At 42.3% G+C, this 24,895-nt stretch overlaps 2 protein-coding genes across 7 annotated transcripts; one reads left to right on the top strand and one right to left on the bottom strand.

Moving 5' to 3' along the window:
- wdr47a (WD repeat domain 47a) lies at positions 1–13,028 on the top strand. The gene is made up of 17 exons (XM_030751253.1): positions 1–224; positions 1,695–1,864; positions 2,249–2,332; positions 2,504–2,588; positions 4,533–4,664; positions 4,764–4,940; positions 5,025–5,536; positions 5,660–5,777; positions 7,416–7,597; positions 9,185–9,430; positions 9,509–9,572; positions 9,940–10,097; positions 10,591–10,760; positions 10,856–11,026; positions 11,127–11,258; positions 11,447–11,665; positions 12,471–13,028. The coding sequence occupies exons 2-17, from the start codon at positions 1,707–1,709 to the stop codon at positions 12,611–12,613; spliced, it is 2,751 nt and encodes a 916-aa protein (XP_030607113.1). The 5' UTR covers positions 1–224; positions 1,695–1,706; the 3' UTR covers positions 12,614–13,028.
- A 989-nt stretch (positions 13,029–14,017) lies between these two features.
- gpsm2 (G protein signaling modulator 2) lies at positions 14,018–24,874 on the bottom strand. 6 transcript variants are annotated; one of them, XM_030751256.1, is made up of 16 exons: positions 24,650–24,874; positions 23,915–23,953; positions 21,081–21,421; positions 18,506–18,727; positions 18,291–18,426; positions 18,048–18,187; positions 17,771–17,894; positions 17,525–17,640; positions 17,128–17,283; positions 16,930–17,038; positions 16,637–16,766; positions 16,471–16,547; positions 16,163–16,351; positions 15,880–16,039; positions 15,586–15,776; positions 14,018–15,114 (listed from the first exon to the last, which is right to left on the bottom strand). In XM_030751256.1, exons 3-16 carry the CDS (start codon positions 21,143–21,145, stop codon positions 14,938–14,940), a joined length of 1,992 nt encoding a protein of 663 aa, XP_030607116.1. In that variant the 5' UTR covers positions 21,146–21,421; positions 23,915–23,953; positions 24,650–24,874; the 3' UTR covers positions 14,018–14,937. The 6 variants fall into 6 exon arrangements, with proteins under 6 accessions (XP_030607116.1, XP_030607120.1, XP_030607119.1 ...); XM_030751260.1 differs by lacking the exon at positions 21,081–21,421; XM_030751254.1 differs by lacking the exon at positions 23,915–23,953 and having other exon boundaries at positions 14,938–15,114.
- Positions 24,875–24,895: the final 21 nt, after the last annotated feature.

The raw sequence follows: 24,895 nt of genomic DNA, 5'->3' as shown, positions 1-24,895 counted from the left end.
AGCAGCAGCAGCAGACAGGCGGTCGGGCAGGGCAGCAAACAGACCGCAGAGAACGATCCAGCAAGGAGGGGACACCGTCAGAGAGGAGGAGGAGGGAGAGACCGTCACACACCAAGACAGGCGGCGCTGACAATACTGCACGGGTACCGTCGTGACTGCGGCTGTCGGCAGCACGGAGAGACGTTGAGGGGCAGCGTGTCCATCCCCTGTATGTTTAGAAACAGGTGAGGTTAATGGCAGCGCAGCGGAAGATTAGTGTAGTCGGTGGGGACGCTGTCGGTACGCACCCCGCCCGTCCAGCTAACTAACGGATGATGCCTGTCTCCCCTCGGCCTGGCAAGCTAGTCAGTCTCTTTTCTTCAGCCAGTGAAATTAGTCTGCTTCGTATGAGCTCTGTCAGTAACTAGCTGTTTTTGCTATAATCCGGACGCTGGATCCAGTAACTATATAAAGCTAACAAGTACCCTAAGCTCCTTATGCTGTTTGACTTGTGGCTTAGTGCCAGTGTTATTAGCTAGCCGTCTCTTAGGCTAGCTTAGCGGTGCTGCAGTGCGTGTGTGTGCCTGGCTCTAATTATCTGTAGTTTTATAAATGAAATCTCGCCTATCCCGATGATAGATGGCCATAAATACATTACAGGATACATAATGTTGCAACAGTCATATAAGGTGTTATTGTCTCCCGTGTAAACAGAACCTCTCAGGCTACACCTTAATGTTTTGACCCAAAACCTCTATAGCCTGTAAAACTCTGTTTTGCCTGTGTTGTCGTATGTTTTTGGCCTGTTCACCACATTTACACAAACTGACATACACTGAACACTTTTTAGGGACACCTAATGCTAAACAGTAAATTATCTCATGCCCCAAAGTGTACTTTTTTTGTTGTTGTTTTTTTTAAATAAGGTTTTGCCTGCAAAAAAAAGGTCCTAATGGTGTTTTATGCTTATTACTGAAGTCGTAGTGCGTGATGGTGGTGCTTAACTGGACTGCATTACAATTGAAAAAAATCCTAATATTTTGTCCAAATGAAGTGAAAAATATTACCCAGAATCCAGTTAATGATATTCAAAGCAGTGAGCTTTGATCTACTGCAAACTTGGTACCAAGCACTTATTTGCATTTAGCAAAAAAACTGACACTTTTTGGTGACTGCTTGCTTAGATTCTCATTAGAAGTGTTGATCAAGCATTACAACATGGTTCTCCTCAAAGAAAAGCTCCCTTTTCCCGATCCCTGCAGTGGATCATCCTCGCCCCATCTCACCCTATCCCCAGCATCTTCCTCTGTCACACCAACCCTCTGCATGTCCTCCTTCACTACATCCATGAACCTCCTCTGGGGTCTTCTTTTCCTCCTGCCTGGCAGCTCCATCTTCAACATCCTTTGTCCAGTATTTCCACTATCCCTCCTCTGTACATGTCCAAATCATCTCAGCCGTGCCACTCTAACTTTGTCTCCAAACTGCTCAGCCTGTACTGTTTCTTGGATGCACTTGTTTATAATCCTGTCTATCCTGGTCACTCCCAGTGACAGACTCCCAGTTTGTTTTTTCACCCAGCTGTTCAGGTAGATTCTGGCCATGAATGTGCTTCAGTAGCAGTCTTGAATTTTTCTATGACTTCAACCTAAAGTTACAAAGAAACTAGAAACAGATTTTCTTGTTCTTTGCTTAATCGGTCTTGTAATTGGCAGCCCGTCGTCACAATGACAGCAGAGGAAACCATAAATGTGAAGGAGGTGGAGATCATCAAGGTGATCCTGGACTTCCTCAACTCCAGGAAGTTGCACATCAGCATGCTCGCTCTGGAAAAGGAGAGCGGGGTCATCAATGGGCTCTACTCAGACGACATGCTCTTCCTCAGGTAAGTGAACTCAAATGTCAAGTGCTTTCTTAGTGTGTAAGAATTACTGTGAAGTAGACGCAACAGGAAGCTGTTCCAGGCATAATAATTTAGTGTTTTTGATAGCATCATCTAAATTGGAGATAGCGTAACACTGCACCTCTGCATTTAATGTTTGAGTACTGTCTTGGAAGTAAGCCAGCAGCGTGTTATCTGCAAGTCTACTGAACCTGAGTATTAAATACATTTTGGTGTTTTCACCAAATAGTGTCAAGTGTCCGTAAAATGCTGTGATTTTGTTGTTGTAAAGGCTTGAGATATTCAGAAAATGCTTGCTCCTTTATGTTGCCGTGAGTCTACTCATTTGTGGGCTATGTAAATATGAGGACACAATTTTTGTTTCAGGCAGCTGGTGCTCGACGGGCAGTGGGATGAGGTCCTGCAGTTCATTCAGCCTTTGGAGTGCATGGACAAGTTTGACAGAAAAAGGTTCGTTCATTTAGAGTCGTTTTTTTTTTTTTTTCTGTACCTTTTTACATATTCAGTTCATTATAGTCACACTTTGTGGCTAATAACTAAGCTTCAAACAAATGACATAATGTTTTTCTAACTATTTGTAATATATGTGAAAATAGTAAAAGGATTGAATTTTGTCACCAGGTTTCGCTACATCATCCTCAAACAGAAGTTTCTGGAGGCTCTGTGCGTGAATAACGCCATGTCTGCAGAAGATGAGCCACAGCATGTAAGTCGGAAAACTAAACTCTGTGTTTTTTAATGTCCTCTAAACCTCCCAACAAAGCTTGAATTTCACCTATAATGAGCAATCTTTATAACAGCACTGCTTTGTCTTCGCACTAACGGGCACTTGTTGTCAGGCTGTAAACAAGGTGCGCCGCTCTCAAAGATTAAAACGAGTGCAGACTGTTTGGAATGTGTATTGTTTGAAACGGCAACAGTGCAAGAGCTCTGAACTGCTTTCTGCTTATAAGCGAGCAGGTTATTGTCTGTGGATTTGTGCTTAACATTGACAGCGCTGACATTTAAGGAGTGACTGTTGGCCACACTGCAGTCAGAGATTATCTGGAGTAAGCTTTTTATTTGCTGCTTTGTAACTGTTGTTTGTTGGGGATAAAAGACTTCACAGAAAAAACACCTGTTCACCTGTGACAGCTCATCATGACCGTTTCCCCCTCCTTGCTGGGTATCACATACAGCAGTGGGACAGCGTCAGGAATAGTGACAGTTGTGGGTGACATCAAAATGTACCCAATATCATAGCACCCCAGTTTGTACGCATACTTTAAAGATAACTGCTATGGTGGAGCAGTGGTTGGCTCCGTCACCCCACGACAAATATGTTGTGGATTTGAATCCGTTTGCCGGCTGGGACCTTTATGGGTGGCGTTCGCATGTTCTCTTTCTGCCTTTGTGGTTTCTCTCTGGATGCCCCGGCTTCCTCCCACAGCCCAAAGACATATGTGTTAGGTTAATTGGTAGTTCTGAATTGGCCATAGGTATGACTGTCAGTGTGAAGGTCATCTCTCTGTGTTAGCTTTGTGATGGACTGGCAACTTGCCTCCAGGCTGCACCCCACCTTCTGCCCAATGACAGCTGAGATACACTAAAGCCCCCTTGTGACCCTGAATAGGATAAAAAAAAAAAGATGGATGGAATGGATTTTCTTGGTGATAGAGGAGTTAATATGCATACTAGTCCAAAATCACTCGACTCTTGACAATAGGTGTTTCTCTTTGCTGTTTTTCTTGGTCGTTTTGTTATATTAAACTTATTAAACTATATTAAACTGATTTTGGGTCACACAAAACACAAGAGTTGCTGACAGCTTTCCTTGAATCTTAATAGGTAGACATATAATATGTATTTAAATAGCAATATGAGGCGCAAAGTGCCTAACACAGGCTGATTTAATTCAATACAAAATTAATATAAGATTAGAAGAGAGGAAATAAAGTTAAAGAGCACAAGAAATCTATGTAATGTAAAAAAGTACATTATGAATGCAGGTAATGAATGAAATATTTAACTTTAGTATCCTTTTTAAATGTGTTGCTGAAATGTCAGTACATAATAAAATATTCATATTGTAATAAACTCCTGCAGAGGCTATGAAAATTCATATAAGAGATGACTCTGATTTCTCTGTTAATTTTAATTGGTAATAATTTGCCTGCCAAATAAAAAAGCACACTTGAATATTATCAAACAACCAGAAATGTGTGAAAACTCCATTTATCCTCTTAAATGGGGCTAGCTGTGGGTCTGCTGTCACATGGCGTAGCTGTGGATGCAGCTTGTGACGCTGTGCCGGAGCTATCGTGTCCTGTTTAACTGGATTAGCTCAGGCTTCTTTGGACCTAGTGGATATTGTGTATTAGTGTGCATGCTCGTGGGTAATATTGTAGCTGGGGGGTGTGTGTGTTGCTTGTTGTGTTACGAGCCTGATTGTGTGCTGGTGGAGATTTTTCAGCATGTGGCAGGGCTGAATTTTAGGAATAAGAAAAAAGAGTTCATCCATCTGTTTTGTGGATTGTTGGTTTTAAAGCTAACAGTGGTGTGCTCGTGGACAGAGAGATCTTAGAGTACTGTGATTCTCCATTTGTTTTAGAGCGAACCTTCTCCTTCATCATCTGTTACAAAAATATTTATATATTTCATGTGTTTTCAGCTGGAATTCACCATGCAGGAAGCTGTCAAATGCCTCCATGCCCTGGAGGAGTTCTGTCCATCTAAAGATGACTACAGCAAGCTGTGTCTGCTCCTCACACTCCCTCGCCTCACAAACCATGCTGAATTCAAGGCACGAAGACTGCTGCTACAGTATAAGACTTGCATAATATTGAAGTAGCAGAAAGAAACGTATTGTTTTATGTGCCATTTCTCTGTCGGTGTCCCTCAGGACTGGAATCCGAGCACAGCTAGAGTTCAGTGTTTTGAGGAGGCCTGCACCATGGTGGCGGAGTTCATCCCTGCAGACAGGAAGCTGAGTGAGGCTGGATTCAAGGCCAGCAGGGATCGACTATTTCAGCTGCTTCTCAAGGGAGTCCTCTATGAGTGCTGTGTGGAGTTCTGCCAGGTGTGAAGTGCTAAAACTAAACAGAAAGACTGGTCTGAATGAGTCTGTGCCTCTAACCGGTCTTTCTTGGATGTTTATGTGCAGAGCAAGGCCACAGGCGAGGAAATCACAGAGAGCGAGGTCCTCCTGGGTGTCGATATGCTGTGCGGTAATGGCTGTGACGACCTGGACCTCTCTCTGCTCTCCTGGATGCAGAACCTCGCCCAGAGCGTCTTCTCCTGCGCCTTCGAACAGAAGCAGCTCAACATCCACGTAGACCGCTTGGTCAAGCCTGCTAAGACCGGCTACGCCGACCTCCTCACCCCACTCATCAGCAAACTGTCACCCTACCCTTCCTCCCCACTTCGCCGCCCGCAGTCCGCTGACACCTACATGTCACGCTCCTTGAATCCAGCGTTGGACGGGTTGTCCTACGGGCTGTCCGGCCAGGATAAGAGAGCAAGCGCTGGGGAGATAGCACCGGGTAAAGGGGTCTCTCCGATGTCCCACTCATTTGCCAACTTTCACTATCCCGGAGCAGGAGGGCAGAGCTTGAGCAGGAGTCTCATGATGGAGAGCTCTGACTGCCACAGCATCTTTGAGGAATCCCCCGAAACGTAAGAGCTCAGATTTGATGCTTAAATTGATTATTTGTCTCAAAATCTTTTCCTAGAGAGGAGAAAGATCCGTGGTTGATGTTGATTTTGATCGATTTTGGTACACTTATTTTCTCTGTGAAGGTCAAGGACAGACACACCTGTGGATAAGATGTTGGGCTCAGGTGGAGCCCAGAATACGCGTCCCGCGTCAGCACCGGGCGAGGACGCGCCATCAGCTGGCTCAGCTGACAGGAATGAGGTAAACATCAGTGATCTTCGCCATTTTAACTGGTTAGACTTGTTGCATGTCAACACACCAAACACGTGCTGTGTTTTATTATGTTCCCAAATTGTTTTCTTTCATTAATGGGCGTTGCCTAAAATGCCAATTCTGATTAGTCCTTAGTAGCTATTTTAGTCTTCCTGCACTTCTGAATTGCAGCCCAGTCACTGGGATGCTGCACCATTATACCTTTGTTGTCCAGCCTGGATGAGAGTGCATGAAGGAAAGGGGCACAAAATCATATATACACATTTGTATTGTGCTTTCTAAAGTTATCATTAGCTTAATAAACATAATAAATATGCTGTTTTTGTCTAGCCAGTAACAAATTAGGCTGGTGAATTGAGGTCATGATCTCAGGTCAGTGGGGACATGTGGCTCGAGAGCCCGGGAGGGCAGCCACAAAAATGAGTCATTGAGTCATGTTGCCTGTGAACACAGTATCTGTGTCTGTCTGTCACATGGTGTCTATACTGAGCCCCTTGTGCAGCTCAGCGTGAAGCTGGTGCTTTCCTCTGCCTTCCCTGTCACCTTGGAGACACACAAATAGGCCAGAAACAGAAGCAAACTTTGGGACCTCTGTGATCTCACTGTCACATCCCTGCTCGCTCTTTCTCGTTTTCCTCTCTGTTCTCTATCCCTTTTCCAAGCTGGCATGGTGCCTCTGCCCTCACCTCGACACACAGTGGGTCTGTTCTGATCAGATTGCAAGGACAGGAAACCGAGGACAGAGGGGGGGAAATGACATGTCAGCTCTCTGTCTGACCCCTACTTCCTCCTCTGATACTGAACTGGCACGAGAATGGGAAGGAGCAGGGCTCAGGTGCTCACAATGCTGCCTTTGAGTAGTGCTGAAGCTCCCCGCGGTTGCTTCATTTGTGCAGCTGTTTTCATATTTTTCTTTTAAAACATTACATTAGAACAGCTTACTCTAAAACCAGATATGTATATTTTTCCATTAGCCTGTAGTGCTATTTGTACATCTATTGTTTCTGTGTCAGTTGCCCACCTTTTGGATGCCCACTGTAGAAATGTATTACATTCAATATAATGGAAAAAGATGGCACTTGGCTTGTGGTGCCATATTCAGAGTGCAAAACATTAGAAATAAAGTAGTTTGTAGATCAAACAACTCACAACAAATTTGGTCTTTTTTTTTTGAATTATTCATCTCATGATTTGTGGAGACATAGATGCATAATTTTTACAAATACATTTTTTTTTTCACACCAGCATGAGTGGCAGCTAGTTCCAGTATATTTAAGAGAATGCGGACAAATCTCTGATATTTACAAAACTGAGCAAATCACACCAAAACAGTCTACATGGAAATCTGATTTCAAAGTGAGCTGTGGCTTTTAAAATGAATGCGGCAGTAGAATAAAATCACTGTAAGCTTTATTGTGTTGATCCTGTGTGCCGGCAGGCCAGGCCAGGCCAGGTCAGGTCAGGTACAAACACTTTTTGATTTCATGGTTAGTTGCATACCATGCCACTTGTTTTGCAGGTCAACCCTTTGATTTTTGTACAAGACATTACAAAGAAAGCTAATGTATAAGGTATAAATAATGCACTTTAGTCTTCTCATATGCAATATGCATGTTTGATTCTCAGCTTCGCGACTCAACAGAGAAGTATGAGGAGTATTATCGCCAGCGGCTCCGCGTCCAGCAGCACCTGGAGCAGAAGCAGCAGCAGAGGCAGATGTACCAGCAGATGCTGCTGGAGGGGGGCGTCCAGCAGGAGCCCCCACCCAGCGACATGCAGCACAGCCTCACGGAGAAATTCCTCAACAGGTACGGACGCAGCAAATGAAATGATTTAAGTATCCTTTGTAAGATGAGGAATGTGCATACCCTGTTTCCTCAAATAAGGGGTGTGGTTAACACAAGTGAATAAAGGCAGGCCCATGAATACACAGAAAGAACAAGTGTGGATGACGTCATGGCGTCAGGCATGTTATGTGTTTGACAGTTGAGCATAATTCACATTTTTACAGCTTTAAACTAATTTAGCACTATAATCGTGGTGTTTTCAACACTTTATTGAATCTTTGTTGTTCTTAAATCCATCTGGCTTTTTTGGATTTGGTGCATTCTGGGAACACATTGGCTAGTCTGCGGTCTCAGCCTCTGCAGGTAACGGCCTGTTTTTCAAGGCTTCCTGCGGGCCTTTTGGATCTTCAGACCACGACTTGCTGTTTAGTCTGACGGTCATTTACAAATGCAGATACATTGAAAAAGCCAATAAAGCTGTTGTAGACATTAGCTTGTGGTTTCAAGTTAGAATTTCAGCAAATGCAATCCTTCTTCAGCGCTCCACAAAGACTTTATGCCTGCATGCAACCAAAAGGTTCTCAAATGTGATTGGTCAGTAGAGCCAAACAGATGATAAAATGGAAACCAGAAAGCTTCCAGTACTAAAAATCTTGCCCCTTATTTACAGATTCTTCTTCATATATAGACATCTGTATAACCATATTATTTTAAACACATTTTTATTTGCATTTGATCCACTTTTCTTTATTCTTTTAATCTTGTCCAACAGCTGTTGCATATACATCCCTGAAGGCTTTGAATTTCCCATTGTTGTAGGAAGTGTTGAGTTTCACTAACAGTGCAATGCAGTAACTTAAACTGGGCAAAAGGGAAGAGATCCCCCAAATGAGACTTTGTCTCACTCTCTGAGGAAATATGGTACAGACAGCTGTCAAGTCATACGGTGCACTTGAAGCCCTCCGTGTCGTGGTAGCTGTGGCACAGCTTGCTGAAGTGAAGCCAGGCTGTTACTGCATGACATTTAATGTCATATAACAGTGGAGGAGCAGCTGTCAGAAAAGGTTAATATATTAAGGCTCTGAAAATGATGAGTCCCATGTGGGTTTCCTTGGATGACAGAACCCCCCCCCCCCCCCCCCCCCCCCCCAAAAAAAAAATCTATGCTGTGCCATCTGTTCTAATGAGCTACAGCACAACACATGGGAACATCACCTCATGTGTATTTGTGTTGTATGCAATATTAGACCCAGACTGCATCCAAAACTGCAGTAGCATTTTCCTATAAGTATATTTTCACTGTGTCCTCTAATCACAAAACCAGTATAGTGAATTAAAATAAGGTGACAAAATAGGTGATTGTTTTGTGTCAGCAGGACAAAGGCCCTTTGATTTGCCCTCAGAGGCCTTCTCCCATCCTCCCTCTCCTCTTCTCTGTAGTCCTCTACATTATTCACAAGGGTAGCTGTGCATAATTACATCAGTACTTGAGCCTTCTTTTGTCGTTTATCCCATTGCAGATTTAACTTGCCTGTCGGCATACAGGTCCAAGACTTTAAAAGAGATTTGCCTTTATGGAGACAGAACTCGTGTGTTTGGTTGTTGCAGGTCTATCCAGAAGCTGGAAGAGCTCAATGTGGGGATGGAGAACTTAGGAGAGGAGGTGAAGTCTCTGGCACAGCAGTGTAATGGCAACGGGAACACGCCTGCCTCCGAGGACAATAACAACCCTCCATCTGTAAGCCCCGAGCAGAGCCGGACCCGAGGGGGAGGGGTGCTCAGCAGCACCCCGCAACGTGCTGTAGGGGGTCGGGCGGTCCTGCCTCCAAATGAGTCCCCTGTTGTCTCAGCGAGGTTGGTGTGAGTTTGCGTTTGCTTTTCTACCGCACTTTGTTGAATTAGATAATTACACTCTTTTATTTTTTTTGACAGTGGGCAGAAACTAAAAGGAGGTCCACAAGGTGACTCTCCAGGCTCTTTATCCCGAATTAAAGAGGTGGGGACGCACACACATGAAAATACAGCGGCATGAAAGCCAGTGCTCAAAGCAACAGTGTTGTTAATAAATTACACCTGAAGAATCCACAATCAGTTTTTTAGTATGTTACTCAAGCATTACCCCTAGTTTAGTTCTGACCTTGTGTGGTGTGATTTTAAGAGCTCACTCTCTCTTGTTAACATTGTACTTTAAAAGGATCCAGAGTAATGCTAATTTGGCTAAGAAGATTATAAAAGTTTTATCTGAATGACAGTGATGTCACAGCAGTATGCATGTCATAGGATAGAGGAGGTCAGATAAGATTACTGTGGTGTAATCTGACTGTTAATGGGTATTTTTTTTTTTTGTATTGGTGCATTTTTAGGGTGACAAACCAAAAAGCCTGTTTGTACCAGTGCACTCTTTGGAAGACACTCAGGCTATTCGAGCTGTTGCCTTTCACCCATCTGGAACTCTGTACGCTGTGGGATCCAACTCCAAAACGCTACGTGTGTGCGCTTATCCAGAGACACTTGATACGAGGTAACAAAAATCAGCTGAAGACCAGAAAAAAAATTTCATTACTGGTTTTTCATGGAAGACACCATCTAGTCTGCAAACACTTGCCAGCTATTGTTTGAGTGGTATTAAAACTCAAAACAGACTCAAGGTGAAAATGGGGAATGTGTGCCTTCACCAGTGCAACTTTGAAGACAACTGAGGCAATCTGCTAGCAATCACAAGGAGGTTTTCTATGCAGCAGTCTCTTTGTGACAGCCAGCAACCACTCACAAACCAGTTAGGAAATATAGGCTTTTCCCTTGCAAACAGTGGTTGCCATGTGGTCACTAACTTGTCTGTTGGCCTGTGTGTGTGAGGCCTAACACTAACAGTTAGTCTACAGACTTCTCTTCCATATCATTTAAAGTAAATTTGTAAAATGGTTGGAAAATTCAAACCAGTGATTGTTTATTTTCATCTGTACGGTATATACAGTAGCTGACCACCTTTTCTTCTCCACTCTTCTTCTCCTCAGTGGCTCAAGTCCAACGAAGCAGCCGGTCGTTCGCTTTAAGAGGAACAAACACCACAAAGGATCCATCTACTGCGTGGCCTGGAGCCACTGTGGGCAGCTGCTGGCTACAGGCTCCAATGACAAATATGTCAAAGTCCTACCTTTCAGTGCAGAGACGTGCAACGCCACAGGTGAGCGCCCCCTGTGTGAATGTGTGGTGACCGTCCTGTTTGTTGGCGTTGCCGGTGCTCTTATTTTATTTATTTATTTTTTTTGTGCATCCTAGGCCCAGATCTGGAGTTTAGCATGCATGATGGTACCATAAGAGACCTGGCCTTCATGGAGGGTCCTGAAAGTGGAGGAGCCATCTTGATTAGTGCCGGGGCCGGAGACTGTAACATCTACACCACAGACTGTCAGAGAGGACAGGGTCTGCACGCCCTCAGTGGACATACAGGTAACTGCTTCATCCTTCCGCCTGCCCAGTAGAACTCAAAGTTGAAGTCAAAAACAGAAGGGTTGCTGCTGAAGGCGCACAATGTGGATTTTCTCTTCAGGACACATCCTGTCTCTGTACACGTGGGGCGGTTGGATGATCGCCTCCGGCTCTCAAGACAAGACGGTGCGTTTCTGGGACCTCAGGGTGCCGAGCTGTGTGCGGGTAGTGGGAACTGCTTTCCATGGCTCAGGTTTGGCTCACATCATGTGTTTCAGGTTTAATACAGCAGTCTTTGGGAATTGTGCAGTGAAACAAGATAACAGAAGTAGTACTGCTTCCATAATAACTAAAATATTATCATTGGTTCTGGTGCTCTCTGTTTGAAAATAGTGACAGTAATATCAGTTCATAGAACTACACCCCCTCTTTACTACACAGGCAGTCCTGTTGCCTCGGTAGCAGTTGATCCTAGTGGCCGTCTCCTAGCAACCGGACAGGAAGATAGCGCATGCATGCTGTATGACATCAGAGGAGGACGCATCGTTCAGGTGTACCGGCCGCACACCAGTGATGTTCGGTCCGTTAGGTTTTCCCCTGGCGCACACTACCTGCTCACCGGCTCCTATGACACAAAGGTCATGGTCACCAACCTCCAAGGTACATCTAATATATAAAATGTTCTTACACTCTGATTTGTATTTTTTCACATAGTGAGTATTTTTCCACCTGGTGACAAACAGGTGCAGCAACACTTAATTCAGAAGAATAGCTTCAAAAAAGCTTTAAAAGTTTTTGAATAAAAAGCTGCTCTCATTTCATCACTAACATTTTGGAAAAACCTAATCTTTTCTCTTAATAATAAAAAAGATCAAATATACCTGCTTTATTTACAAGGTTCACATGGACTTGCCTCACATTCTTTAAATAAATTTATTAATCAAAAGGCTGACCATGGGATTAGCACCAGGGCTGCCGCTAAAGGGGACTGAGGTGCATTATTTGTAGTATTGTCCACAGTCAAATACACCCAGAGATATTAAAGGGACACATACTTCTGTAGAAACTGACAAGTTTTTGCTGTTGTTGTAAATGAAAGAATGGGATGGCTGTGACTCAACCTTCCTACTAATCGGAAGGTTGGCGGCTCAATTCCTGGCTGCTCCGGGCTGCGTGCCAAAGTATCTTTGGGCAAGATACTGAACCCCAAGTTGCTCTCTCGACGCAATCGTCTGAGTGTGAATGTGTGAATGGTAGACAGTAAGCACTTAGCTTAGCTACACGTTAGTGCTTGTATGAATGGGTGTGAGTGCTCAGAGTAGAAAAGCGCTATGTAAGAACTAGTCCATTTACCATTCTGAGTTTGATGCCTGTGCAGTTATTTATTTATTGTTGAAGTGGGCCTGCAGGAAAGCTGCCTTTAGCGTGTGCCTCATAGTTTCCTGCCTCCTCTCTGTGTCTCTAGGTGACCTGACCAAACAGCTGCCCCTGACCGTGGTGGGAGAGCACGGCGACAAGGTGATCCAGTGTCGATGGCACACACAAGACCTGTCCTTCCTCTCATCCTCTGCTGATCGCACTGTCACACTCTGGACACACAATCCATAACACACACGCACGCACGCATGCACATACACACACACAGCCAGTTGTTTGTATCTGAAAGAGACACATTCCCTTAAAATATTACCACTAACACTGTTGCACCCTTACACACACACATGCAGGTAGAAAAACTGGTGAACAAGGCTTTCCCTCCTGTCTGTAGTAAACCAAATGGGGACACATCAGAAGCACACTTGTTGCATGTTCTCTTTTCTTGGAAACCATATTGAGGAGTAAACCTGCAGGATTCTTCATTGATCTCATTCATCCTGTAATCCACGTGGTGTCACCCTACATTTTTGCTGTCTGCACACACCAATCAGTTGCTGCATGTCTGTTTTTCTAAAGAGTAGGCGAGACAGGAGTGCTTTGTTCATGATGGTGCCTTCCTTCCTCAGTTTCCATTCCAAAAAAAACAAAAACAAAAAAACAACCTATGGTCATTTTTTTAAGATCAAATTTTGTTAAGTCATTTTGAGAGTCATACATTCCTCCTTTTGCATATCTTTTTCTTACAGCTGGTGTAATGCTGCTATTGTTTAGGAAAAACAAAATGTTGATGTAAAGTGTACTTTTCAGTGTTTTAGTGGTGAGCTTTTCCTCTCAGGAGGCCAAATCTGTGGAAGTCATTCTATCTGTTGCTTCCCTATGGGATGTCTAACATTACTGTATGCACTGCATTACTACAACTCAAACTGTGTAAACAAGCTAGTGTGTTTAAATTTCAAATCAGTGGGGTTTTTCTCTTTTTTTTTTTTTTTGTGCTGAAGCTGTTCGGGTATCTTGCAGTGGCTTGCTTGTTATGTTAGAATCAAAGGGAAGTACAGCATGTGATTATTGGTTGGGCACCCTTGCGTTCAGTTTGGATTTGGCTGTGCTCAAAAGCTTTGGCTTGTTTTACTGCTGTATGTGTATCGTATCAGTAGATGGCAGCCTTTTCCCAAAACAAGGGTCTGACCATATGCACAATGAAATCTGGATGACAGCACGGGGAGTTTTGATATTTATTTAGAACCAGTGTTTGGGGCATATGCATTTTATTTTTATTTTTTACATGCGCACTTTGTCCTTTTAACATCATCTAATATTGACTTACTTACAAAGATGCATATTTAAGTTTTTATGTTAATGTATAGTATATATTATTTTAACAAAGGCCAAACTAATAGATGTATTTATTTCAGTTGTGTTTATGTATGTACAGTTATTAGTTTGTTTTTGAAATGCTAGCAGCTCTTGTATTAAGCCTTTCTAATTCTTCTGAGTTTTTAAAAGTGACAAATGAGTTCAAGCTAACTGAAGTCTGACTGCTGGTACGTTCAATAAAGTGTCTTTTACACAAACTCTGCATTTTGTGTTGTCTTGGGTTAAATACTCGACATTGAACATTTTAAAAAGTCAAGATGGCTACACAAAAAGCTTTTATTCCTCTGACCTCACTCAAGATATTTAGTACAAAAGGGTAAGAGAAAAAGGACTGTACATGGGTTAAATCCATACTTTATCTTTTGTTAGTGCCTGCTGTGTGACCTCGGGAACTTAAGCCAAACAAAAGCCCTTTTCAGACATGCACTCTTTTCCATGTGATGGCTTCATGGATGAGTGAGCACTGTGGTCACTTTTTATGAAATGTTTTCACAGAAATCAGAATGGATCAGGCCTAAAAACATTTACATTTCACTTTCAACATGGCACAACTCATGGTGCGCACAAGCCATGCATGTTTTTTTTTGTGCTTCTGTGAGTTGCTCAGCTCACCAGAGAAACCAATGCCAAAACATCTCACCAACTCTTTCTATTTTGAATAATATTAGAACAATGCTTTCCAGTGTCCTTTCATTATTCCCAATCCCGAAAAGAGTGCCTGTGATGTGAAATTAATGAAGCCAATAATGCCATGTATCCTATGTCTGAAAAGGGCTATAATACATGAAAAGAGTGACTTAAACACCACTGAGTATACCTCTACTACTTCATATGGTGGGACGGCAGTTCATGGGAATATAACAATCATAAAAAGAAATGACAATAAATATAAACATACCTGCAGTGGTGTATTTAAAAATACACAGGGTGAAATGAGAGTATGCAGCAGTATAGAAATATGAAAAACAATTATAAAAATACAGCACTTTTATCCCTGATGCTACTGTTTGTACAAACTGCGACACACATCCTTGTTCATTTCTCCATACTGTCAATTGCATACAGTACAGATAATGCTTTGTGTTGTCCTAAAGAGCAAGGTAGTGATCATTAGTCCACCGTGATGCTGTCCACACCTTCATTAAAACAAAGAGACTTGACAGTCCCCTTTAGTGCTTTGTTCAGTTGGAGCTTGGCCTAGATGCAGCGTTTGCTGCAGAAGGCAGGGTGACGCGTTGCTCGTCCATTCGTTTGGCCTGCGAGCGCATAATGAGGCTGAAGAAGTCCTCATCTGGTACAGTGGGTCCTCGGACCGGAGGAGGGGGAGGAGCACACCGCTGGTCATCCAAACGGGAGCCCTGAAAGGACGATGTCAAAAGCAAAGAGTGCAAAGAGTATGACTTCGACATTTGGATAACAGGATTTTTATGCTCTCATTTCTGACTTTTTTTTTCCTTTGGTAATATACCTAGCACCTCACTTAGGTCTGCAGCTGATCTCTTGCAGGGTAATCAGAATCCTGCCCCCTGACCTCTGGCTAGAACAAACAGACTATCTCACATCACTCCTCTACTTATGTTACACTGGTTCCCTGCTGCCTTCAGCATCCAGTTTAAAAATCTCATTCTTGTACAGAGAGTATTACACAGGGTCCTTTCTGTGTAGCTCATCTTTACCTTCACCCCTCAGCTCGCTCAATTAGGTCAAAAACGCTAAATTTATTGTCTAATGTTCAGCAGTAAGTCAGTTTTTGAAGATTCGACACTGGACTTAAGGAAAGCTGTGCCTGCACTCTTTAACTGAGTGATTCTTTTAAAAATGAAAGGTACCTGGCACTTGACCAGCATGTCAAAGAAGTCATCATCAGGCTCAGTGCTGTCAGCGTTGGCCATCAGGTGGCTGAGCACGGCCTGGTTGCTGTTTTGGTTGAACCTGAGACCTGGCAGGCTCCCCCCAGCTGCTGACGACTCCTCTAATCGCCTGCCCTGGGCGCTCGACACATTGGCAGATTCTGACATGGCTACAAATTTAGAGAAATTAAGGACACACACAAAAAAGAAAGGGATTAAATTCACACATGATTTTAAGATTATAATTGTGTGTGTGTGTATGTGTGGACTTACATTTCCTGATGGTTCTGGGAGGCGACTCTGGGCCACTGTTTAACGATAACCTGCTGCCTCTGTCCTGTATCGAACACCGTTGGTCATCCATGCGGTTGCTCTGGAATCGGCTCAGCAAGTCAAAGAAACCGTCGTCTCCGAGCATGTCAGGGCTGAGTCGCTGGTAAACAAAAACAAACAAACATGAAAACAACTAAAACAGTAAAAGGAACCATCCTTGTTTGATGATGACTAAATGGGCTCTCTGTGGGGTCTTCAAATAATTCCCCTCTGGTCTGCGTACTTTTTGTGGTCCCTGTGTAGATGTCTGGCTGGTATCAAGAGTATTGCTGGTGTCCTGGAGGACCTTACTGGAGCCACCAGACTTATACTTCTTCCCACGCAGGCGGCTGACAAAGAAGAGCTTGGAGGAGCTCTTAGCCAAGGAAGGTTTGGACTGTTTGGTCAAGATGTCGCTGGTCCACTTTTGACCCTTCAGCACAGAAACAGACCACAATTACCACAAGTTTGGCAGCAACAAAGGGTAACATAAGAAGAAGCATTTCTGGTCGATGATGTGTGAGTAGAGCGGTACAGTTGAGCAGTTCTTACATTCACTTTGTCTGGAGTAAGCTTCATCAGCTCCAGGTTCTCCATACTGTGTCGTTTGCTCATTCTGGGCCTGGCTCCTGTAAAACAAGAAACATTACATAAGCCACACATTTAAATGACCTGAAATAACATAACTTTTACAAGGAGGGGCTTAAAGAGTTTTTACCGTGCAGGTTGTAATCGATATCTTTATTTTCTGAAACAGTGGAGGCATTTGTGCTGTAGCTCAAACCCAGAACCGTCTGGAGATCAGATACATTCATACGAGCTGTCAACTCCCCGCTCCTGTCTCCAGTCTGGAAAAAAAAACAGAAAATAAAAACAAAAGGAACAAACCAGAGGTAGGTTAATAATACTGCTGAAGGAATTCTGTACCTGTTCTTAACAAGTTTGCAAAACAAAAGCGTCTTGAGTATTTCTGAACTGCTTTGCTGTGAAAATAGTAAGAGCAGTGCAAACCTCTTTGCAGATCTCCAGGTGTTTCTCAGCAAAGTGCATGGCTTGGTCATGGTTTCCCAGTGCAGTGTAAGCATTTCCAAGGCTCCAGCATGCACGGCCCTCACCAATCCTACAGAAATGAAGCATACATAAAATATATTAAATGTGGCATAGTTAAATTGAAAAAAACGCCATAAAGCCTTGTGTTTGCATCTTTACCTGTCATTGAGGTCTTGAGCTATGATGAGATGCTTGAGGTGATAGTCTATGGCTCTCTCATAGTCCTGGAGTAGTGTGTACGTGTTGCCGAGACTGTAGCAGGCCTGAGCCTCCACAGCTCGGTCCTTTAATTGCCTCGCCAACTGCAGTGTCTTCCTAACAAGCGAGCATACAAGACACTTCACACAATGCACACAGGCTTTCTATTTTCTTCATACACTGCAGGCCTGCTTTCTCAGAAGAAGCTTATAGGAACAGCACATAATGCATATATAATAGAAGGTTCATTGATTAGATATTGCCACTATTATGCAAGGACCACTGCAAAGTGTTACAGTCATTTGATACTGCTTTTGACTGTCATACGTTTTTATACACATATGTAGGTGTGGTTTACTTGTAATGCTCAGCTGCCACTTCAAATTCCCCCAGAAAGATATAGGCATTTCCCAGATTGCAGTAAGCCCGCCTCTCTGCTGATCGATCTCCAAACTCCTTAGCTATGAGCAAACGCTGAAACAGAAATACTGAACTATATTAAACATGCCATAACATGTAACTTAGTAAAAATAAAACATTATCATGGATGCAGTGCTTGTGAACTCTTTACTAAGAAAGGCTTTTCAGTCAGCTTCACCCTCACCTGTTCATGAGAAGCCACGGCTTTGTGAAAGTTTCCCAGCAGGTAATGTGTGTTGCCAAGGTTGCCATAAGTTCGACCCTGGGCAGCCCGATCTCCAAGCTCCTTCACTATCGCCAAGTTCGCCCTGATAACGGACATGCAATCAAACGGTTACGCAGCAGCTCACTTTGCAATAATCTGGATATTTGATACAACAGTCAAAATAACAGCAACTTGTTATTAAAATGTATTTAGAATGCTAAATTACTATGATTAAAACACACACTCTCTGTCTTACTCATAGTACTCTGCTGCCTTCCTCAGTGCCATCATGACGTCTTCTGGAAAATCTCCAGGCTCAGCTCCGCTCCAGCAGATACTTTTGCCTTTGGCATGGTACACATTTCCAAAGTTATAGAGTGCTCTCGCTTGCCCCACCTAACGGGAAACATAAGTGGTGAAAATCACTTCCTTCTGAAACTCTCAAATACATAATGGAATATCTGACTGTATATATTCATTCTTGAATATGTTGTCTCACCTTGTCATTCATGTCTGCAGCTATATCCAAGTGCCTCTGACAGCAGACCACAGCCTCATCAAACCGACCCAGCACCTTCAATGTATTGCCGAGGTTTCCACTGGCTTTGGCCTCTCCAACCAGGTCGCCAATTGTCCTGAACAATACACATCATGCTGTTAATAACAAACATGCTACTGTAATGAGCAGATTTGTGTGTTTCTCATGTGTCCAACCTCGTCAAGGTGAGATCATGCCGGTGGAACTCCAAGGCCTTGGCATAGTCATGCAGGTGGAAATAGGCATTTCCAAGCTGGCTGTAGATAGCACTGAGTACCTGGAGGTCCTCTGTGCCCACTTGGATGGCAGCTTCAAAAAAGGAGACGCCTGCTTTGTAGTCCCCCACCTTACAAAGGCGCTCACCCTCCAGCGCCAGCTCAAGACAGGACACCTCCATCCTAAAGCAGAGAGAAGCACAGTCTGGATTGCTGTTTGAACCTTTAAAAAATTCAACTCCAACGTCTTTTCTTGCTCTGATCAACAGCCAAATGTCTCTGCTCACAACTGAAAAACAAAACGTCCTTCGAAGCAAAAGGCTTTCAACAAGTGGGAATGTCTGGCCACTTCCTTCCACCTACAGAAAACAATAGCTTGTTTATTATGGTAGATCTCACATCCTTTTGACCTGCCTCAGAAAGTAAAACAGGTTCCTTTTTCAATCAGCTGAACCAAAACTGAACCTGTGATACTCATCATTAGCCTGTTTATTGTTGTTGCTTTTGAATTTATAACAACTGGTAAAAAATTAAAAGATCCACATTGGCAAAGAACAAAACATCACCTCAAATCTTAAATTTTAGGTTAACTCTGCAAGAGAAATCAAATAAAGGATGCAATAAATTTGTTTCTTATGGGAATGTCTGTAATGAGCACTCATGGCGTTACGTATGTGGCTGGGCTTAGACGTTGTAAGTTAGATGAAAGGAGTGTCAGTCAGTGGCTGGTGGCTTATCTGCAGATGCAAATTCAGTGGCATATTTGTGCAAAAACTGTCAGATATGCCAACTTTGTTTTTCAGGAAACTGTATTGTTAAAAAAATCAATTCAGTTTGTATATCCAGATTTCCTCCTGTAACCACCCTATGGTTATCTGAAAGCTCTCAAAAACAGTCCCAGAAATGACGCAAAAACACCAAACATAACAGCTCGTCTCACCGTACAGCCAGGCTATAATTTGAGAACAAAGGCAAACATGGTGTTTGAACAATAAAGTTCAATCAAGCTCAGCTCAGTGGTCTTAGGCCTTATATTAAAGAGCTTACTTTATGTTTACTACCAAGTTAACACTATATCATTTAACACTATAGCTGAGGCAAATGCTAGCCTACCTGCTGGCTTTTCGTGTCTTACAACAACAACAACAGCACATGTAACATTTGAGAGGCATCTACTGAAGTATCCACTGGAAAAACTTCCAGGCTGCAGCTCCTTCTCTTTCTCCGATGCATGGAGAGATTACCTTAGACTGACTTGATGAAAAGATTGTTTGTTGCTCATTTAAATACAAAAAAACACCAAAAAGCAAATAGCATTCCTCCTAGGCAATATCAAAACCATTATTCATCTGACGTCAGAGATAATTTAGCATCACGCGTTGGAAAACCTTCAAGGAGACGGGCGTGATGTTGTCACAGCATTAACTTCCAATGGATGCCGGCAAGGAAACGGCACTATCAGCATTTTCTCAGCTAATCTGCTTGTCTTTTGTCCAAGCCTGTTCTCCTGGTGACCTGGTCACCTGAGATTACGGCTGTAGAGTATGCACCTGACAGATTACAAAGCCGCTGAGTGCTGTATGGATTGATTAGATGTGTCAGACAAGCAGAGTCTGCAGTGATGTGAACTGGAATCAGGGATGCACCGGTGAACGGGTGAAATTCTGCACTCATACCAGTGTTTAAAATAACAATTTAACCACTATCAAGTCAGAATGTTTATTTTGGTTTTGTTATTTATTCCCCTTTTTGTGCCAAGGACACAAATAATGCATTATGACAAATTATACCGGTTTTGGGTTTTTCAGTTATTCCTTACAGCATCTTTTAGCCAGAAGAAATCTGACATTAAACCGCAATTACATATCAGCAATAATCAGTAAATGTCATCTTATTTGCCAAAAGACCAATGGCAAGCAACTAAGCCAGTCTGAAGTTTATCCAATATATATTTGTGCATTTCTAAACAGAATAAATTCACTGATATTAACAATGCAGCCAGTACTGTAAAAATAATCTGCCCTCTTACCAAACAGTGTAGATACGCTATCTAAATAAAATGAACATGCATGTGGACATAAACAAAGCCAGCAGTGATCAATTTTTCAGGGCTTGTTTAAATATTGAAGCTAGCTGGCGCAGGTCTTTATATGTTTGGCAGGTCACACCTGCTGACCGAGTGCTTTACCTGAGACTGTAAGGACAGCTGGCTGATGCCTTTTTAAAGAAAACTTACCTGCCTGTAGTCAACAAAGTCACAGACCGCACTGTGAAAGGAGTCCTCTGCTCTTTCATTTAACTTTAGCTTCAATTTTAAAGTCAATACCAGACACAGTGCCACTTTCTCAACAGAAACATCTTCCATTAGAAACATATAAATGATTATAAATAGCATTGCTCCTCTTAGGCATCAACAAAACCCTTCACTAAAGCTCCATCTGAAACTATAGATGGGGAAAATGATCAAAAGCTGGAAAGCAGAGTCACGCTCTCTACACTCAAACTATACTTTACTTAAAAGACAAAAGATTCCTACCTGTAGCGGACATGAAAGGACTGCTCCTCAGCTCGCGTGCTAACCACTGAGCCACTTGTATCCATTGAAGTGCATAATATGAGGGAAAATCCCAGTTTCGTTCCCGAAAAAATGGTTGCGTTTAAAAGCAAGCCTTGGAGAGAAAGAAAAAAAAGTCTTTGGTGGACTGAATAGTCACCAAATGTGTTCGAGTCTGCGGCAGTCCCTCTGCTGAATGTTGACAGGGGAAGGTAAACCCATAGAGTGTTAAAGCTGCAGAATCCTGAGCGTCAGTCCACACAGCTGCTTTCGTATAATGTGTGTTTTGCGTCACTGGCCCTCAATCTCTTGTTAGCGGCCCTCTGTGAAGAGAACACAAGATGCTGCATGTGAAGCCTCTTTCTGGCTACACGGTGCCATGGAAACACCAACCAAACAGCAGCGTGAAGAAGCAGGGCAGGCAGGAAGCGAGAGAGCGGGGTGGGAATGAATGCATGGAGAAAGGCAAGCTGTCAATCTACTAGGATGGACGCTCACTTCACCCAGGCTTACAGAGCTTGTGTGCTCCACAGGTGTAGCAAAGCAAGAGGAAAATTATCTATAGAGGGTACAACTGGAAATCATGGGCTAGGGAGTCACTGAACAGAAAGAGCAACCAGAAACCTGCTGCATGATTTGTCAAAAACAAAAGAAGTAAAATTGAATATCTGAAAAAAAGCAGACGAACCTGCTGTATGTATGTAAGCAACTCCCACCACAGGAAAGGACAGTAATAAGTGGGCTACATGGAAAAGAGAGACTGCTTCAAGTAAAGATCCGAGCCAGCCATTACCTAATTTCTACATGAGGTCATACTAACCACACCCATTAGTTCCCCAAGTTTAAACTGTTAGCCCCGCCCCTCCCATCTACACACACACACACACACACACACACACACACACACACACACACACACACACACACACACACACACACACACACACACACACACACACACACAAACAGGGAAATGGGGCAACCCAGTTATTTGCAAACTGGGTTACATCTTTATGTTAAATAGCAACTAAATTACAACAGAGACATGAATTAGGTGGCCTGTTTCTATCTGATTAGCAAATGAACACAATTCTTTGTAACAGAGCATTTGTTTGGTACACCAAAGAGAAGCAGGCTCAAATTCAAAAACCCAAAATGAAGATGTGATCAGCCTGGTAGTAACAGGTCTAATGAAAAGCACTATGTATGAGAATGGTCATGATTATTACTTTATTGTCAAGAAAACATTAAATTTACCAGATTGCATTATCTACTAAATTTATGAATCTGTATATAACAAAGAGGCCAGTATTCACAAAAATCTAATATTAGGAACTCTGATTACTGAGCTGTTCTTCTTGTTCAGAGTTAATTAGAAAACAGCAGTATAAAACCATTGGTTTGAAAGCGAGAAACATCTCCTGTCAGAATTCAATTTTCAGTTGAGATTAAAGAAAAAATCTCTTACTGAGGCTCAACACTACACGCAGAACTGACAGTTCCAGGCGATTTATGTTTCTGTGTTGAATTTAAGCCGCAGGTACAGCGCTTAACAAATTTATTAGCCCACCACCCAGCGTGTGGTTTATGTCCTAAACGAACAGTACTGGTAATTACCAAAATAACATGATTCTGTAATGGTTCATCCACCAGTTTTCACAAGCTGCTAAAATATAATTATTCTTGTTGTTATCCATGAATTTTCAAATTTGCCGTTTTACAAAAGAATAGAAAAAATAGTAAAGCACATTATTATTTTTTGATCATGAAACCAAATTACAATCATTAATTTGTATTCTTGAACAGGAAAAAATAACTTTTAATCGTCAAACACTATGCTTGGTTAAATTCTGACTTCTCAGACAAGTCCAGTGTGCTGGCTCAAATTTGGGTGTAGAAATATAAATTAGGTTTGTTATTTGCCTAATAAATAACAATATAATTTTTAGTTTTAGACAAGTTTTTGACAGCTTTCTAAAACATTTGTGTTTTCTTGTTTTTATGACAGGTGCGTAACTGCAAACCCTGTACTGTAACTTGACATGCACCACTCTGGAAATGTAACTACATGTCGCTGCATGCTGGAAACAGCGTTGGCCACTTGCATTGGCTGCATCTATGTGTAGATTCATCGCAGAAGTATAAATTAAGTGTTAAGGTCAAACTAAAAATACACAAATAAAGTCATGTGAGTGTACCCATATGTATCCATTATAACTAAACCAGGCTTCAACAATATGTTGAGCAGTTGTATGTATTAAAAAAAAATGGCAGAGTCCAATTACCGTTTTGACTATCCTGTTATTCCTGCTGCCGTGTGAATGGTTGTGACTAATGCCCAGAGCTTTGGGAGCTTTGCAGCACATGTTCCTGCACATTAACATAATGACTGACTGTTGTGTGCCAACATCCTTGCAGCTTTTTCCAACATTGTATGCCAGCTGAGTGTGTTTCTGAGAGGCCTGCCTTGCATATAAAACTACAGTGTGCATGAACAAGAGTGAAACAGGGAGAAGTTATTAATGCACAAAGATGCACTGAAAGGGGAAAAGGTGCTGTTTTTAACGACAGCTTCAAAGAGGTAATCAAGGACTCTTTTTTGAGTCACAAACAGAGCATGATTTCATCCTGAACACATGTGTTGTGATCTATTTTCTGAGCTTTGATGCTCTAAAATGACTACTGCCTCTGACAGCAAAGCCTAAATATGGAAGTGCCACTTGGCAGTACACTATGAGGCAGCAAAAAAAAAAAAAAAAAGCCCACACCAAAATTAAAAAAAAAAAAAAAACCTCATTAAGTACTGGGATACTGACCGGTAATTCTTCCACACAGGAAAAGGAAATCTGGGAAGCCTGGAAGAAACAATGTCACTACCATAAATAACCTCACAGTTTACAAACATGTGTTGCAGTGTTTGGTTATTTAAATTTTTATATGAACACATGGCCTGATGCACATTAAACTACGTGCTCTTGATGACACACACACACAGCTATACCTACCTAAAGAATGGACTAAATAATATACCAAAAAGGCGGTTGTATATTGGTTAATTTTACCCAATATGCTGGCAACTGTGTGTATACTGTATAAGCCACAGCACCAATATAATCTGGTGTAGAGATACACAAGACTGTCAGTTTGTGTACATGTTTCATGATTATTACTACACGAACATGAGTGCACCTAATATCTGAACTTATGTGCGACAGTGGCCACAATCAGTTAAACCATTTGCACAAGTATTATACCAGTTTGTAATAAAGTAACTATATCTTATAACTATATAGCAAACTGTAAATCCATGCACTACACTAACTTTGGGTGATGATTCATCATTTACACATCTGCTTATATCGGCTTCATTTAGAAATAACTACTTTCCAGTGAGTAAATGACTTTTCATTATGAATACTACTGTCAGAGCTGTGGTGTTATTCTTACCGTTAGCTCTTTAGCTTTATCCCTAACCAGTCAACTCATTCATTTAATCCTACCTACATCCAGCTAAAGACTAGCTCCGTTAGCCTGTTAGCTACTAAACTTACGTTAGGCGATCCAGCTCGAACAAAGGTGACTTGTCTTCTTTTCTTTACTGTCTCACACGCTTAAAAACATGGGTGCGTTTAGAGGGAAAAAAATGGACGACTGCAATTTAAAAACAAGATGTACTACATTCAGACTAGCATTACATTATATTTCAACTTAGGTAAAAACTTAGTTTTAACTTCGAATAAAACGAGGAAAATTCTTGCGGCTGTCCTGGAGTTGTGTGTTTTCGCCAAGTAGCCAAT

The sequence above is a fragment of the Archocentrus centrarchus genome, chromosome 17 (assembly GCF_007364275.1).
Source record: "Archocentrus centrarchus isolate MPI-CPG fArcCen1 chromosome 17, fArcCen1, whole genome shotgun sequence".
In the NCBI taxonomy this organism is placed as follows: Eukaryota; Metazoa; Chordata; class Actinopteri; order Cichliformes; family Cichlidae; genus Archocentrus; species Archocentrus centrarchus.
Note: the sequence above shows the minus strand (reverse complement) of the source record. Positions and strands in the feature narration are given on the sequence as shown.

Bases quoted from the DNA above. Each gene is read 5' to 3' on its own strand.
- gpsm2 (XM_030751256.1), bottom strand. From the start codon at position 21,145: ATGGATACAAGTGGCTCAGTGGTTAGCACGCGAGCTGAGGAGCAGTCC. The intron at 17,284-17,524 runs GTAAACCACACC...CTCGCTTGTTAG, and splicing joins GTGGCAGCTGAGCATTACAA to GAAGACACTGCAGTTGGCGA. The intron at 16,767-16,929 runs GTTTGCACTGCT...TTTTTTTTCCAG, and splicing joins ACCTGGAGATCTGCAAAGAG to ACTGGAGACAGGAGCGGGGA.
- wdr47a (XM_030751253.1), top strand. From the start codon at position 1,707: ATGACAGCAGAGGAAACCATAAATGTGAAGGAGGTGGAGATCATCAAG. The intron at 2,333-2,503 runs GTTCGTTCATTT...TTTTGTCACCAG, and splicing joins GACAAGTTTGACAGAAAAAG to GTTTCGCTACATCATCCTCA. The intron at 10,098-10,590 runs GTAACAAAAATC...TCTTCTCCTCAG, and splicing joins CCAGAGACACTTGATACGAG to TGGCTCAAGTCCAACGAAGC.